Source organism: Martes martes (genome assembly GCF_963455335.1).
Source record: "Martes martes genome assembly, chromosome: 6".
Lineage (NCBI taxonomy): Eukaryota > Metazoa > Chordata > Mammalia > Carnivora > Mustelidae > Martes > Martes martes.
The window spans coordinates 88,765,023-88,782,121 of NC_137893.1; the positions used below are offsets into that span (position 1 = coordinate 88,765,023).

The 17,099-nt window shown below is 36.1% G+C and overlaps 1 protein-coding gene across 3 annotated transcripts in view; it reads left to right on the forward strand.

The window, feature by feature from the left end:
• The window catches only part of UBR2 (ubiquitin protein ligase E3 component n-recognin 2), a 124,117-nt gene that overhangs the window by 85,052 nt on the left and 21,966 nt on the right, over positions 1 to 17,099 (forward strand). For 2 of the 3 annotated variants that reach the window (XM_080807224.1, XM_080807223.1), the window contains exons 22-34: positions 1,471 to 1,523; positions 2,487 to 2,589; positions 3,744 to 3,792; positions 4,191 to 4,345; positions 6,049 to 6,151; positions 8,895 to 9,004; positions 9,112 to 9,192; positions 9,524 to 9,702; positions 10,424 to 10,623; positions 12,578 to 12,671; positions 13,334 to 13,495; positions 14,981 to 15,084; positions 15,784 to 15,862. In XM_080807224.1, coding sequence (XP_080663350.1) covers positions 1,471 to 1,523; positions 2,487 to 2,589; positions 3,744 to 3,792; positions 4,191 to 4,345; positions 6,049 to 6,151; positions 8,895 to 9,004; positions 9,112 to 9,192; positions 9,524 to 9,702; positions 10,424 to 10,623; positions 12,578 to 12,671; positions 13,334 to 13,495; positions 14,981 to 15,084; positions 15,784 to 15,862 — 1,472 coding nt within the window. The remainder of the gene's footprint in view (positions 1 to 1,470; positions 1,524 to 2,486; positions 2,590 to 3,743; positions 3,793 to 4,190; positions 4,346 to 6,048; positions 6,152 to 8,894; positions 9,005 to 9,111; positions 9,193 to 9,523; positions 9,703 to 10,423; positions 10,624 to 12,577; positions 12,672 to 13,333; positions 13,496 to 14,980; positions 15,085 to 15,783; positions 15,863 to 17,099) is intronic. The other variant, XM_080807225.1, reaches the window with a different exon arrangement.

A 17,099-nucleotide genomic window follows, 5' to 3' on the forward strand; every position in this document is an offset into this window, starting at 1 on the left:
TTTCAAAGGAGAGAAAAAAGGTCTTATTTAAAAAAAAAAACCTCAGCAACAAAAGAACCAGTCTTATTCCAAGCATGCCAGTAACTTTTTTTGTATGTGCTTAGCTGTAATATAAGTAGTTGGTTTATATGAGATGGTTAAAAAGGTCAAAGATGAAGATTTCTTTTTTTTTTTTTTCCTTTTTTTCTTTACGAAGTTTCCTGGCCGGGGGTGGGTGATGATTGGCCTGTTTGATGTATGTGTAAAACAGTTTTGTACAACAATAAGCCAAAATTTTATTTTGCTGAGTTGTTCTAAACGCCCCCCCCCCACAAATTAAAAAACTGGAATACAAGGCTTACCATTTCATCTCTAAATAGAACTGTATATATGTTAAAACAGTGGTTCTCAACCAGGGATAGTTTTGCCCTCCAGGAGGCATTTGGCAGTGTCACTGCTCAGGGCAGGGCTGTATGGTGCTCCTGGCAGCCAGTGAGCAGAGGCCAGGGGTACAGCTAAATATCCGGCAATGCATATGGCAGACCCCCACAACAACGAATTATCTGATGCAAACATCAGCAGTGCCAAGGTTGAGAAACTGGTCTGAAAGGACTTTTAGAAAAACCTATCTATCCCTATGCCATGATGAAAGAGCAATAATTAATAATTTTTTAATATCACTAAATATGTGGTCAGGATAAAAATTGCTCCTACTTTTTTATACAGGATATGAATCCTGAGTTGTTAGATGAGGAAGCAATTACAGTTTCACTTAGACTTTAGAATAAAGAAGAATATAATTTGGGGGTGGGAGGAGAGGCAGAGGGAGAAGGAGAGAGAGAATCTCAAGCAAGCTCCATATCCTGCATAGAGCCCAACACAGGGCTCGATCCCAGGACACTGATCATGACCTGAGCCAAAGTCAATAGTCAGACACTTAACCGAGCCACCCAGGCACCCCAAGAGGAATATATGCTAAACAGCATTTTAAAGTCCATCTGGTACAACATGATGGCAACTATATTTACCAAACATCTTTGACCAGAGAATTCTTTAATCAGAATTCGTATTAACATCTTTTTATAAATAGGATATGATTTAGGAAATGCTGTTGTACTAAAAATAGATAAGGAATCAGTGTAACTTTCACAAAATAGTATAAATATCTTACATAAATTTTGTTTAAATACTATGTGTACTTTGTGTTTTTAGCTTAATTCCTATTGAAAGCTGTTGCCTAGAGTCCATATGGTAATGACTTGTTTTTAATTATATGAGTCTGAATGAATGTTAGGTGACAAAATAAGTTTCCCTGGTTATATATTAAAAATTATGTTTACTGTGGAATCCTCATCTGTAAAAAATTTGGGAAAAATAATATATCTGCTTCATAGGATTGCTGTAAGTCCTAAGGAGAGAAAAGCACGATGTTCAAAGTGCTGGCAGATACTGTTAACATGAACCGCACTTACTTGTTTCTCGTACTGTTAGGAGAACAAGGAGACTGGCATGGAGAGCGTAATTGAAGCAGTTGCCCATTTCAAGTGAGTTTACTTCCTGTTTTTTTCCTGTTCCATTGTTTTAATATAAATTAATTTTTCTTAGTGTTTCCTTTGATGGAACTGAGAATGAAATTGTTCCTTTCAGAGAGTGACAGACATTTTCAGATACTTAGTTCTGAACTAGATTTCTGTCATTTCACTCTTCTGATCCAGCTCTGCACTCAGCAACCTAAACTGGTTTACGAGAATCTTCACTGTGTTCAGAACCAGTGTTCCTGATAGTTTCAGATAATTGACATTAAACTGAGCAGGTGACATAAGTCAATGCATTGAGTTTTCTTAAAACTGCTTTCTTTGTTTCCATCTGAATGTGCCTCCTAAGTTGTGAAATGCCCTCTCAGTACTGCCTTCACTCTCTGGTGGCCAGGGTGCTGCCCGGTAATTAGTCCATCTCCCTGAGGGTGGTTGAGGCAGTTCCTCACTCCTGCTTTGTCCTTGGCTCCCACCCCACCTGTGATGACTTTGTTGATTATAAAGATACAGTACATGCTTTTAGAGAAAACACAGAAAAATATATATATAAACAATTCCCTAACCCTTAAAATTGCACGTACTTTTTCCACCTGGTAGAACTTACCAGACTCATCTTTTTACGTCAAAATTTAGAAATTATTACCACTTTTAGTGATGTTCAACTGTGTGGCAGTGTCATAATGTGTATAATATATTTCCTGTTGTTAGACTTTGAATTGTCACTATAATGAATGTGATGTCACCATCACATTCACCTGTCCAGTTAGGATAAATTCAAAGTGGATGTGTCCGATAGGATGATGCATGTAGAGCTTTGGATATAGGTTACCAAATTAGCCCACAGAAAATAGTACCAGTTTACGTTCATCAGCAGTAAATGGGAACTCTGCTTTTTTATTATGTTATCTAAGACTGTCTCATAAATTAGGGTATGACTTTAGTAATAATATTTTAAGGACTTTTTTTCCATAGAAAACCTGGATTAACAGGACGAGGCATGTATGAACTGAAACCAGAGTGTGCCAAAGAGTTCAATTTGTATTTCTATCACTTTTCAAGGGCAGAGCAGTCCAAGGTAAATGGGAAAATGAAAAGTGTACTGGGGAAGAGCTGTGTGTGTTTGTTGACTTGATTTGTTTTTCCTAAACAACTTTTACTGTCTTTCAGAGATTAAAAAAGGATACATTTTTATTGTAGGAAATTTGAAAAGTATAAAAAGCTATAGTGAAGAAAGTAGAGATTACCTAAAAATACCACCACCTAACACCTCCCTCCTGCCATGTATACTACATACATATATAAAATCTATATAATTATATCATAAACCATACATATTTAATTATATTTTAATGGCTTTTGAAGACACATTGTCAATGTGTATAATAGTTAAGCTACTTTATGCTCATTTCAGAATTGCTACTACTTAACACTCTGCTTTTCCATAGTACTTTATGGAATTTTCCTTGTGATTCTTGGCTAAATTTTGTCTTTTAGCAGTCTATTTTGTTTTTAAGATTTGCTTATTATTAGAGCGGTAGACTGCACACACACATGGGAGCGAGCAGGGAAAGGGTGAAGAAGAGAATCTCAGGCGGACTCCCCACAGAGCACAGAGTCTGACACTTAACCGACTGAGCCACGCAGGCACCCTAGCAGTCTACTTTTAAAATACTTTTTCAGGGCGCCTGGGTGGCTCAGTGGGTTAAAGCCTCTGCCTTCAGCTCACGTCATGATCCCAGGGTCCTGAGATCGAGTCCTGCATCGGGCTCTCTGCTCAGCGGGGAGCCTGCCTGCCGCGCCCCCTCCCCACCCCGCCCCACTTCTTTCTCTGCCTGCCTCTCTGCCTACTTGTGATCTCTGTCAGATAAATAAATAAATCTTTAAATAAACAAATAAAATACTTTTTCATAAATGGCATTAATTAAACTTAAACATGAAGCTTTGTTTAGTTTTAGATGCATGTCATAGAGTTTAAGCCTAAATAATATTTTGGTTTGATTTGTACATGTTTCCCCTGCATTTTAAAATAAGAAAGAACTCCTTGGGGCTTGGTGGCGGTGAGTAGTGAGGGGAAAAAAAATAACTTAGATGTGTCATTTGGGGGCTGGGGAGAGCACTATAAAACTAAGAGTAAATATCAGAAGATAACATGACAAAGATTAACTTAATGTTTTGGATATTAGGTTGTTGTGTATTACTAATTCCCTGTCCAAATTTCTTTTTTATTAGGCAGAGGAAGCGCAACGGAAATTGAAAAGACAGAACAGGGAAGATACAGGTATTTTTAATCTTTCTAAAAATCTCTTGTCTCTTCTGTGTGTTAAATACTGTTTTCTATTGACTATGATTATCCTCGGTGAAGTGGAAGATGTAAATGTATGCTTTCCGAGTAAACATTCAAAAGACTCATAAATATGCAAATATAGAAATGGGCTATACTGAGTCACCTCTGGGTTAATGGTTTTATCTCAGATCCTAGGATATTTCTATGGAAAAGACTTCCCTTTGTACTGCTACTACTAATGTAGCTGTTTTTATGCATTTGACCTTGAGAAGGTAAAATACAGCTTTAAGATGGATTAATATTCTTTGAGTGAAGACTATCTAAAGATAGGGTCTTTTTTTTTTTTTTTAAGCGTGTTCTACAAAAGAAACCAATAATAACCTTATTTTCAGCACTTCCACCTCCAGTTTTGCCTCCATTCTGCCCTCTATTTGCAAGTCTGGTAAACATTTTGCAGTCAGATGTGATGTTGTGCATCATGAGGACAGTCCTCCAATGGGCTGTAGAACATAACGGATATGCCTGGTCTGAGTCCATGCTGCAAAGGGTAGGTTTAAAAACATTTATTGTTTAAATTTTAGTGCTTTTTTAGTAAAAGCCAAAGTATTCTTGTCAATATCGAGATACAGACAACTAAGCACTAAATGTAGTGATATTTAAATTTGAAGTATAGTAATATTATTACTGCTTTTGTGTCTGACATTGAAAATGGTAGTCTGGCAGATATTTTTTATACCAGTTGGTTGTGATTACCTTGGTCTTATTGGCCAGTCTTCTTCTCATTGATAGTTAATGATATGTCTCTGTTTATGCAGTACTCTGATATTTGTATAATGTCTTATCTTCAACATTTTTTTAAATTTAATCCCCTCAAAAACCCTGTGGGTTCATCAGTATCTATATTTTACAGTTGAAGAAATTAAAACTCAGAGACATATGGTCTGTAGCTAATAAGTGGCACGTCTAGAACCTTGTTTGTATTTTATTTTGTAGCCTTGATGTGAGTCATTCTTCTACTGTTTATTTCATTGAATTCACACAGTACCCATTTGGGTAGATACAACTTTTTCCGTTGTATAGATGAGGAAGTCTAGTTTCAGTGAGATTCACGTAACTTGTCCATGTTACTCAACTAGTTAGTAACATAATAATAATTAATCAGTTAATAGAATTAGCCTGTTCTGTGCCTTATTCTGTGGTATGTACTTTTACATTCATACAATGTTTGCAATTCTCAAAACTCTAAAGGGAAGCTTTTTTTTTTCCCATTTTAAAGTTGATGAAATTAGGCTCAGATTCCCTGAAGGCATGTTACCTTGAAAGCTGTGAAGCCAGGATGCAAATGAAAGCACACATTCTTCCAGAGTCATCCTCCAAAACTATTTTTCTTTCCATTGTCTCAGCAGGCTCAAGTGTCTCATTGGCTAAGATATGTATATACTTACACACCCCTCCCATTTATAAACAGACACTTAAAATGTAAAAACAGAGCTGTGGTCTACTAGAGACCATCATTATGTGAGCAGAGGAGTTGTAGGAAATGATGGAGAAAAAAAGAACAGCGTTTACCTTTTGTGTACTTTTGTTTCATGTCCTTCAAACTAACCTAGTTCATCCAACTCTCTGACATCCACAGTAGCTTTTTGTGTGGGGAAACATAGACACCACACAGATACCTCCTTCCAAAATTGGGGAGCAGGATAAGAGCAATAAAATGGAAATAAGATCGGTATAATTTTATATTTTCTTAGAAATCTGGTAAGGAATTTTTTGTGAGATATAAGGAATAACTGTAAACATCTTCAATAATTATGTGGCATTAAATTGAAAGTATGTATCTTTCTGAGATTATTAAGATTTTTAGTCCTTAGAGAAATTTAACTAGAGAGTATTATAGACCAGATCATTACCTGATAGATGCTTTCAGCTCTAATTATTTGGCCACCGATTCTTACAAGATTTTTTTTTTTTAAAGACTGTAGTGTAGGGATGTGTATGAACTTATCCCTAAGAATATGTGGTTGAATTTTCTTCATAGCTGATGTGGACATTTTTGTTTCCTTACTGAGAATTTTTTTATTAGAAAATGAAATTTAGAGTTTGAATTTAATAAAAAATTAGTACTTCAAATTGTTTTTATTGCACTTAGTCTTTAGTAGTTTGCTTTATCTTTTTCCAATGGTGAATTCGTTTTTGTTACTATATACTTGGTTTTTGATTTACTAAAACTTACAAAACATTTTATTTGAGGTGTTACATTTAATTGGAATGGCACTACAAGAAGAAAAACAGCATTTAGACAATGTCACAGAAGAGCATGTTGTAACATTTACCTTCACTCAGAAGATATCAAGTACGTATACACCTTTTACTAAATTAACTCAAGATACTAGTGATTTTAAATATGTAATATAGGGGTGCCTGGGTGGCTCAGTTAAGTGGCTGCCTTCAGCTCAGGTCATGATCCCAGAGTCCTGGAATTGAGCCCCACATCGGGCTTCCCATTTAATGGAAAGCCTGCTTGTCCCTCTCCCTCTGCCTGCTACTCCCCAAGCTATGCTCGCTCAGTCTCTCCCTGTCAAATAAATACTTAGAAAGAAAAAATTTTTAATATGTAATATAACCTCTTATTTGCTCATACAGATTCTAAACAAATTTTAATCCAGATTTCTGAGATTATATGTATTTATCTGTGTTAAAGGTACTATATGAGATCCTGATGTATTTTCATAAAAACACATACTTTTAATTCATAAACTGAAAACATTAATGAGGAGTCACTAGCTTGAAGTCAATATGGCACACGTATTTAAATAATTCTCGGATGCGTTTTAAAAACACAAAGTATGATATCAGGATTTCACTTTTAAATCGCTGTTACCTTGTAAAGACATAATGAAAATAAGAGAATTAGCTATAGGGGGCACCTGGGTGGCTCAGTCGGTTAAGAAAATTAACTGTAGTGGATTAGATTATCATTTTGTATATAAAGTAACATGACTTTTTTAGAAGGCCAGGAGACATTTTTTCCTATCTTTTTAGTATTAAAAAGTTTAAACATATAGGCAAGAATTGGTAAAGCAAACATCCATACACCTATCCATACACCTGCCACCTAGATTCAGTAGTTAGTATTTTGCTATATTTGCTTTAATATTTGCACACTTCTTTAAACCATTTGTTTTAGCCATCATATTTCACCTCTGAAGAAAAGCTTTTCCAGGGTGCCTGGGTGGCTTAGTCGTTCAGCATCTGCCTTCGGTTCAGGTCATGATCCCAGGGTCGTGGGATCAAGCCCTGCTTCAGGCTCCCTGCTCAGCTGAGAGCCTGCTTCTCTCTCCTTATATTCCCTCTCTTGCTGTCTGTCTGTCTGTCTCTCTCTCTGTCAAATAAATAAATTTTTTTTTTAAATCTACTGATTTTCAGAATAAGCAGTTGATTTAGTAGTTATCTTCAGTGGTGACAACTGTGAATCTTTTTCATTTGCTTAGGATTGTTATGCTTTATTTTTTTAATATTACTCGGGTTTTTATTCTCTGTCTTTGAGTCACATATGATCAAGTCTCCTTTAAAAAAAAAAATTCTTTTTGATGCTCGAACTGCCAATTTTGGTCACTGGGAATCTGTTCAGTTGGCTTCACTGCCCTTTTGACCCAAGCCCACTAGTATTTGAGCACCACCTTGCTTTCTGGCACAAAAAATAACCCAGCTCATCTTAACTTTCCCTGCCCCAGACAGACGTGCAATTAGCCATTTGCTGAGATACTTATGAATTTATGCTGGCATACTAGGAGTTACAGCAGGCGGTATAATGGGTAATATGACCCAGTAGAGGTATTATAATGGATAATATGGTCTTGTTTGCTGCTGGATCTCTATTTTCCCCCTTTTTGCCTTCACCCAGAAAAATGGGAGGATGAGGGGAAACTGCCTTTCCATACTGAAGACTATGTTCTTAGGTGCCAGCCTTTCCCTGCTCTTTTCTCTCAGTATTTCTTTCTATGGATTAGCATTGTATGTTTTGCCCCCTTCATCTCCAGTGCTTTTACTTTAGGATAACCACACAGAAAACTGCCTGATTTCATCCACTTATCACTATACAATCCCAGATTCTCTCTCTTTTTCTTTGTCTCTCTCTCTTTCCTTCTTTCAACAAACAACCTTTTTCTTTAGACATTCCTAATATTTCTCTTTAAACATTTTATTTAATTAAAGCACACTGTTTAGAGCGAAATCCCTAAACTATAGCCATAGATCTTTACATCTGAAAGAATATTAAAGATCACATTGTTCAGTCTCTTCCCCTCTTAAGAATATTTTGCCCAAATGATGGCACTTAAACCAAGAAAATCAATAACTGGACGTTTCTGACTATAGAACTAAATTAGCAAACATTAAATTATGTGTACTCTCGAGACTCTGAACTTGTATGTTTTTTCCTCAAATGAAGAAATAAATTTACATAGGAAGAAATGTATTTTTTTATTTTTTGTAAAGATTTTATTTATTTATTTGTTTGTTTATTTAAGAGAAAGAGGCAGAGAAAGCAACAGAGAGTGAGAGAAAGCACAAGTGGCGAGGAGAGGGAGAAGTAAGCTGCCAGGCGAGTAAGAAGCCTGACAAAGGGCTCAATCCCAGAACCCTGGGATTATGACTTGAGCCAAAAGCAGACTCTGAACCAACTGATCCACCTATGCACCCTAAAATGCACTTTATTTTAAATCTAGGTTTTCTTTAAAAGGAAAACAAGATATATTTTTACACACACATCCCTATAAATCCAGTTCATTTCTTAGACTTGGTAAAATCTCAGGTAGATCTTTTAGCTGGGTTTTCATTTAGTAGCTAAAGGCTATGTTAAAATAATCATTTGGTGTTAAGATGTCCATTTTGAATGATTAAAGCATTCTAGTTGTTAACTTGTTTGTTAAGTACAGATACATCACGTTCTCAAGAAGTATTGAAAATCTCTAATAAGTAGAGCTATAATGATGGGCAGATGATGTTATAAGCAGCCTTATCTTCTCGTGCATAGTAATAAGCACTGTGAAGTCTTAGCTCTTGTTATTGTGCCTTTTATTTTTTTTCTGCCTTAGAACCCGGTGAAGCACCAAACAACTCCCCTAGTATACTAGCTATGCTGGAAACACTACAGAGCGCTCCCTACCTAGATGTACACAAAGATATGATTAGGTGGATATTAAAGGTACAATTTCCGGCATCACTGTTTTTGTGATAAACACTCAGTGTTTGTTATCTTTAAATTTTTGTAATATTTCATAGCTTCCAAATAACTGATACTTTCTGTCATAGACTTTTAATGCTATTAAGAAGATAAGAGAAAGCTCATCCACCAGTCCCGTGGCAGAGACTGAAGGAACCATAATGGAAGAGGTATGAGAAGCAAAGTGTGGTCTTACTGAAGGATTGTAGCAAGTTCACTATACACAATTGATTTTATCTGTAATAAGTTGGTAGTTGATATTACTCACAAAAAATGTGAATTCCAAAAAATGTGCCACTATTTATCTTTATTTGTTGTAGCAAATTTTTTTTGCTCCCTGTTCTTTTTTTTAAAACAAGTCAAAAAAATCTTTTCTCTTGTTTTATAAGTGACATTATAAAACAGTTTTTTAATTAGTATTTACAATCAGGGTAGTTCTGCTTTGGGGGAAAAATGTGCGTTTGGCATCTAATGGTCTAACTAAATGAAGCATACTTTCAGAGTTCAAGAGACAAAGACAAGGCTGAGAGGAAGAGAAAAGCTGAGATTGCCAGACTGCGCAGAGAAAAGATCATGGCCCAGATGTCTGAGATGCAGAGGCACTTTATTGATGAGAACAAAGAACTCTTTCAGCAGACATTAGAACTGGATGCCTCTACCTCTGCTGTTCTTGAAAATAGGTAAAAGTAAAAAAAAAAAAAAAAATCAACATTTTTAAATCTCTTGACCCTTGGTTCTCAAATGGGAAAGAGGTTGCTTTTTTGCCTTAAAAGTACATGTTTAGTCTTAAAAGTAATTTTGAAGGGTTGGTAGGTAAATTTTACAATCTCCAACTAGAGGAATTAGTCTTAGAATTTACTAGTATATGTTTATGAGTATATCTCTTGACTGTAGATGAGATACCATGTGAACACTCAAAATGCTTTGTCACACAGAACACCCTTGACATTCATAAAAGCATGGATGCACAGGGGCACCTGGGTGGCTCAGTTTGTTGATCATCCAACTCTTGATTTCGGCTCAGGTCGTGATCTCAGGGTCATGAGATCAAGCCCTGCATCAGGCTTCACGCTTAACAGGGAGTCTGTTTGAGATCCTCTCCCTCTCCCTAAGCATTTACCCCCGCTCGCGCGCTCTCTTTTTTCAAATAAATTAGTCTTAAGAAGGAAAAACAAAAAAAAAGGAATGAGTGCACTAGGTTCCGTTAACTGAGTGAGTGGCTTCTGTTTTGCATTTTGGATTGCTGTGAGGGTTATAGGAGAAGGTTTGAGAAATATGAATGACTTCTGCCAGTTCAAATCATACCACGTGTTCAATATGTGCATACCTAAAGTCCACTGTTTTATGATTAAATGGAAACTTCTTAGGCTCATTAATGAAACGTCTACCCTTTTATCGCAGCCCTATGGTCTCAGATACGGCACTTACAGCGTTGGGCCCAGCGCAAACTCAGGTCCCTGAACAGAGACAGTTTGTTACTTGTATATTGTGTCAAGAGGAGCAAGAGGTGAAGGTGGAGAGCAAGGCAATGGTTCTGGCAGCATTTGTTCAAAGATCAACTGTATTATCAAAAAACAGGAGTAAATTCATTCAGGATCCAGGTAAGTCACAGCTAGACCCTCTCCTCCCTCTTAATGATTGCCACTCAGTGTGGCACAGAAATTTTATTAAGCTGATAATAACTCCATAGGGTTGGTGGTGTCTTAGGCAGCTGTCTTAGAAATTTTCCAGTTGACAGATGTTGAAACACTCCAGAAAGTTAAGTATCAGTCATGAATTAGATAGCTGGTAAATAACAGGGATTCAAAAGAAAGCTTTTCTTTGTGATATAACATTAACATAATTGGTACTTAATGGTCCCATTCTTCAATACACTTGGAAAGTCCTAATAATTAGTTGGCACATGGAAATAATAATAATTTTGTCTCCTGAATAGATCCAAAGTGGGATCTCTTGGAACAGTTGTGTGAGTTACCTATGTGAGAAGCAGTCTTTGAGCCAGATTCTGATGCAAAGTAGTAATAATATCACTGATAGGGTTCCCCAGAAAACAGACTCTTAAAATAGAGATTACCATGCAGGACATTTATTCGGGATAGCCTTGGAATAAACATCTGTGGAATGGAGAGAAAGGGAGCAGGTTTGGGCAAAGGGAGAAGTTGAGCTTTCATGCAATCCCCCAAAGGCTTCATCCCACCCCACTGGAGCTCTCTAGCTGGATGGCCCTTTGGAGGTGTTCCACGTCAGAGCAAGGAGAATAGGGTCTTTAAGCCCCAACACTGATCAGTGACTGTGGGCCACCTCTGGAAAGAGGTGTGACTTTGAGCAAAGCAGTTGCCACTTACGAATAAGAGTAAAGTGCCCTCTTCTAACTGCTAAGGAGGGAGTAAGTTATTCATTGCTCCAGGGGCATCTAAGCTGCACATTATTGTTTCCACCACAGACACTTTCATATCTCTACTCTTAGACTCGTTTATATGTGCATATGCCTCAACAATTCCAGTAAACTTCTTGAGAGTGGGAACTGTGTCTTATAATTTCCAAAGCACTTATTTAACAAGTGCCTTTTACATGGTAGAATTAAAAACCCACTGGTAGGATAGCTTTTTCTCCATAAGGAAAGTCTTCGCAGTGTCGCTCTCAAGCACCTAGTTGATAAGGATTGGTCTGCTTCATCTTAAAAAATGATCATTTGAACTCCATGATTTGTAAATTTCATTCCGGGCCAAAGATTAAAGTTACCAGTTTTATTTAATTAGTTATTTTGTGAAGAAAAAGCTTTGGCTATAAGAAGGTTTTCCAAATGCTTTCACAACTTATATCTGGAAATATTTTCTTTATGCTATGTAAAGCAAATTGAAACTTGAGTAATTCTTTATAGAATGTTATGGAATTTCTAAGATCATACTAATTAATATAGAGAAAGTCAGGGACCCATCTTAAGTTTGTCTTCATGTTTTCATCTCCTTTGAATGTAAAAAATTAGCACTAGATCGGAAGACTGTCTAAATTATCTTATTCCCATCTGGGCTGCTGTCCTGGGCATTTTGTTCCCACTTTGACTCTGTCTGGTACTGTGATTGTGACTTTTCTTTTCATGAGAGTCTTTAGGCAGAATCTCCTCTAGGGGGCGCCCCATTTATGCCAAAACACCTTTTTGTTGCAGATATGGTGACCCAGCCCCGCCAAAGTATTAAAGGCAGCCCCATGAAGAACAAGTTCTGGGCTTTTGCAGGGAATGGGAGTCTCTCAGTGCCCTGAAAGCATGGAATGTTCAAAAGAGTAGATGTACATAATACAGAATTCCAGTTTCAGTTAACAATTTAGGGATGTTTCATTTGCTCAGGGTGATAAAAATTAGAGTCCTGCTTTCTAAATAATCCAGGGTCTTGCATAAATGACTGATATCTCGAAGGAATAAACTAGCATCTCATTTTAAGTTTACAAGCCCTTATCGAGGATTTCACAATTTAAAGTTGTACATTTATTATAGGAAGATTAAATGCTTGGTTTTTTGTTTTGTTTTGTTTTTTGTTTCTTTGTTTTGTAATGCAGAAAAATATGATCCATTATTCATGCACCCTGATCTGTCTTGCGGAACACACACTGGTAGCTGTGGGCACATTATGCATGCCCATTGTTGGCAAAGGTAATTTATATTCTTAATATTAGTCAAGAGAAGCTTATCTGAAGGCTCAGAATTAACTTTTTAAATAAAGGACATTTCATTCTAGAAAAAGGGAGAAAGAATTAGAAATGCTGAAGAAAAACCTGCATATCACTACCTAATAACAATTAAAATTGAGCTGCTTTGTCGTACATGTTAAAGGAGTAACTTAGAAACTTCATAGTATATCAGATACATCTTTTAATGTGGGGATCTGTATTAACTAACAAGTTGGACAAAGAAAAAAGATTTTTATGGTGGCACAAACACTAGATGAGTAATGTCTTTCCAGGGTGTTCACTCTTAACTCTAAAGGTATTAGTACTTGCCTTATTACTTCCTGAGATTGTCCTGGCTCCCCGACCTAAGATGGGATAACCTCGAATTTGTTCTACTTTGGTCTATTCTCCTGCAAAACCAACAAATCAGTGCTATTATTGTAGTACTGTGCTCATTCATTGATCATGCACTTCCACTAGCAAGTAGTAACTGGCCCTGGGAAAGTGACAAGACAGCACTGGGACCAAGAAATGTGAAGATTTTATTGTATTGTGGAAACAAAATAGTTAAAATGTAGAAGCTTGTGGCTCTCATTGAGAAAAATTACCGTTGTTTTTGATACCTCATGTTCTCTAATTGTAAAGGTATTTTGATTCCGTTCAAGCTAAAGAACAGCGAAGGCAACAGAGATTGCGCTTACATACCAGCTATGATGTGGAAAACGGAGAATTCCTTTGTCCCCTCTGTGAGTGCTTGAGTAATACTGTAATTCCTCTGCTGCTTCCTCCACGAAATATTTTTAACAGGTAAGTTTGGGCCCATGAAACCTTTATATTTAAGCTGTAGTTTTGTGTTAAAGATAATGAGATGATAAACCAGAGAGGGGAGAAATCACTCTAGGTAATCACATTGTTTTCCTGATACGTTTTTTGGTAGTAATTTCTTCTGATAGACTTGTGAAATACAATTTTGGTTTTTAGAAAGGAACAGGCCAGACTTCAGTTTCTTGGTCATCCATTATAAAAGGTATAAAATGCCCATATGTTTATGAAAACTGTTTTCCTTTATTTCTAGGACCCTACTTTAAGTATCCTCCTCATACTTTGCAAGATATGCTCGGTAAATTGGTAGGGGACAGAGGAGCCACTCAAACTGAATTTATTGAATGTTCTAACAAATACAATTTTTTACAATTTACTGGCTGATAATACCTTCAAGAGTTGGGCCAAAAAAAGGAAAATCTGTTGATGTTTTTAAAATTTTAAAGTAAAATTTTTATTGTTTTTATGTTATTTCATAATTTGTAGGATGCTTCTAGTTAATAGAAGTATTGGATATTCTCATTTCAAATATGAATTTGATACTGTCTGTTATTCAGATCTGGTTTTTATATCTCAGTATAGAATTATGCTATCTACCTTACGTGCACAAATACTAATTTAAGTTTTGCAAATATGAATCATCCATTAATTTCTGTGCTATTTGGATTCAATTCAAAGCAAAGTTCTTTTCAATTTTGGGAATTCAAACTATGGTGTCTTACTTATGCTACCACAAAATCTTAAAACACCAGTAGAAAAAAAAACACACACCAGTAGATTTGAGTGTAATGTCATGCTTTTTAATCATAACAGGAAATCATGGTGACTTACATCTGTATTTGAACTAATAAATTAGTGATTGTTAGATTAAGGATTCACTGCATATAAGAAGTAAAAAATTACCTTTGTTGTGTTTCACACATCACTTTTGTTTTGTTTTGTTTTCTCATGAAGGCCAATTACATCATAGTCCTGAAGAACACAGGCTTTTTTTGGAGTCTGTATAACTGGGTTTGAATGCCAGATCTGTACTTTGTGTGGTCTTAGTCAAGTTACACAGCTCTAAACTTCAGTTTCCTCATCTCTAAAATGGGGAAAATAACACAACCTATCACATAAGAGTATTTTAATTAGTCTAATACTGTAAAATGCTTTTAGTATTTATCACATAATAAATACTAGTGGTGGTGCTATGATTGTCTAAGAATTATTAGCAAATTCCAGTACTGTGAAAAAAGTGAAATTTTTGACAAATAATGTTGTTAGCATCATAGTGACAAATAGTATCTTTTCATCTCCATTGGCAAATACCTATTATTTTTTTAAGGCACCAAATTTTCCCCTACCTTTTTTTTAAAAAAGTATTTGAAATGTGTTTTAATTATTATGCTCATAAGCATTTGAAGAGTCTTTTTGTATCTTAAACTAAGCAGCAACAGAATACTAAACAGTTTCTATAATCTTCTCTAGCAGGTTAAATATTTCAGACCAACCAAAACTGACTCAGTGGATTAGAACAATCTCTCAGCAAATAAAAGCATTACAGGTTCTTAGGAAAGAAGAAAGTACTCCTAGTAAGTTCTGATAAGTTCATTTTTCCCCTAAAGTCTGAGATTGTTGGAAAATGTAGCTCCAGAAGAAATTATTTAAGAATATTTTAAAAGTGAAACCTCTCATTTTAAAATTTGATTTGTTCTAATTTTCTTTGTCTTAATGAACTAATTTTGACTTTACTACATTATTCCTTACTCCTTCAAAAACATACAAGCCCATGTGACATTTATAATAAATACTTCTCACTTATTCCCCCATTTTATTGAAGAGCTTCTGGGGGTGGGGGAATGTAACTGAGTGTTGGAGAGCCAGCTTTAGTTCGTGGCAAGCCGACTCACTTTATTGTTGGTTTTACCAGAGACTTCTCAAGTTTCATAAATATGTACGGCATTTAATGACCTTGCAAGAAAGCAGTCTGAGCAGAATTTCTATCATTGGATTTTATTAAAACAAAATAGCATACTCTCCTTACCTTCCCTAGCTGTGTTCTAGTGGCTCTACTATTAGGAAAGCGTAGTTGACTGTAAAAGGTGCCTTGGTCAGTCAGCTACTATTTCTCATGCTTTGAATGTACCTTAGGACAGTTTTTGTTAATGGGCCTCTCCCCTGTTATTTTTTAATTTCTTTGACCTACTTATATTTAGAATGAAATTTATGACTGAAATTTGCAGAACTACTATAAACTGATGATTAATAATATAAAATGCTTATTTCTTTAGATACTGCTTCTTCAAAGAATTCAGAAAATATGGATGAACTGCAGCTCCCTGAAGGGTTTAGGCCTGATTTTCATCCTAAGTGAGTATTTATTTGATTTCTTTCACACTTGTTCCAGTTAAAATGAAAAATTTAGTGGTTAGAATATGATTTATCAATCTAGGGAGCAAAATATTATGAGACATTGATCTTGAAATCTGAGGTTTAAGGATTACATGATAAAAACCGAAGAACCATATGACATGCTTTACTCCTACCAACCTCTTTTAGTTTGCATTGCTGACTCCCTGCTCTACCCTTTGTCTGGCTCTCCCCAGCAAAAACTAATCAGTACAAGACAAACCATAAAAGACTCAATCTCAAGAAACAGACTGAGGGTTGCGGGGGGGAAGGGGGATGGGAGAGGGTGGTGGGGAAATGGACATTGGGGAGGGTATGTGCTATGATGAGTGCTGTGAAATGTGTAAACCAGACGATTCACAGACCTGTACCCCTGGGGATAAAAATACATTATATGTTTATTAAAATAAAAAAAATTAAAAAAAAAAAAAAAACTAATCAGTACATCTAAATTTGAACTGTTCAGCTTCCCCATGAAGTCCTGTGCTTTCCTTCTGACTTTCATATTTCTGTTGAGGGCCCCACCAGTATCTTAGTAACTCAGGATCAGACCAGAATATTTTCAGCCCTGTTTTAAGCAAATTAATTGTGAAGTGTAGTATAGATTATAGAGCCAAACTGCGACTGCTTGATTCAGTCTCCAGCAGCACTACCTACTAGCTGTGTGACTTTTTTTCAAATGCATAACCTCTCTGTACCTCATTTTCCTCATCTGTAAAGTGAGAGTACTAATACTCCCCTTGTCAGTGTTGTGCGGGTAAAGTGACATGCTGTAGGTAAAGCCACCTGGCTGCCACGCCTAGCATGTACTACGTTAACTCAAGAAAAGCCTTGGTCCTATGATATTGTTTATTTCTTCTGCCATTTACTTCCATGTATCTAGTTAAAATGCTTAGTCAACTGTCTCTTGATTTATCATTTTTAAACCATTACCTTTCTGTTGACTAACTGGCAGTTAATTCAGCCCTTATGTCTGTTGTATCCACTGCCCCTCACCAGTGCGTAGGTAGAGTTACTTCAGGTTTCAGTTAAATCAGTTGGCAATTTTTACATTGTAATTGTCTCTGCTGATAGAAGTTATGTGTTATGATTTTATTTCCTTATATAATTTTGCCTTTCTGGTGGTTAATAATCACCTTATATCTTTCACGTACTTGGTTTTCTTTGTGTATATTACTTTCCCCCACAGACACCCATG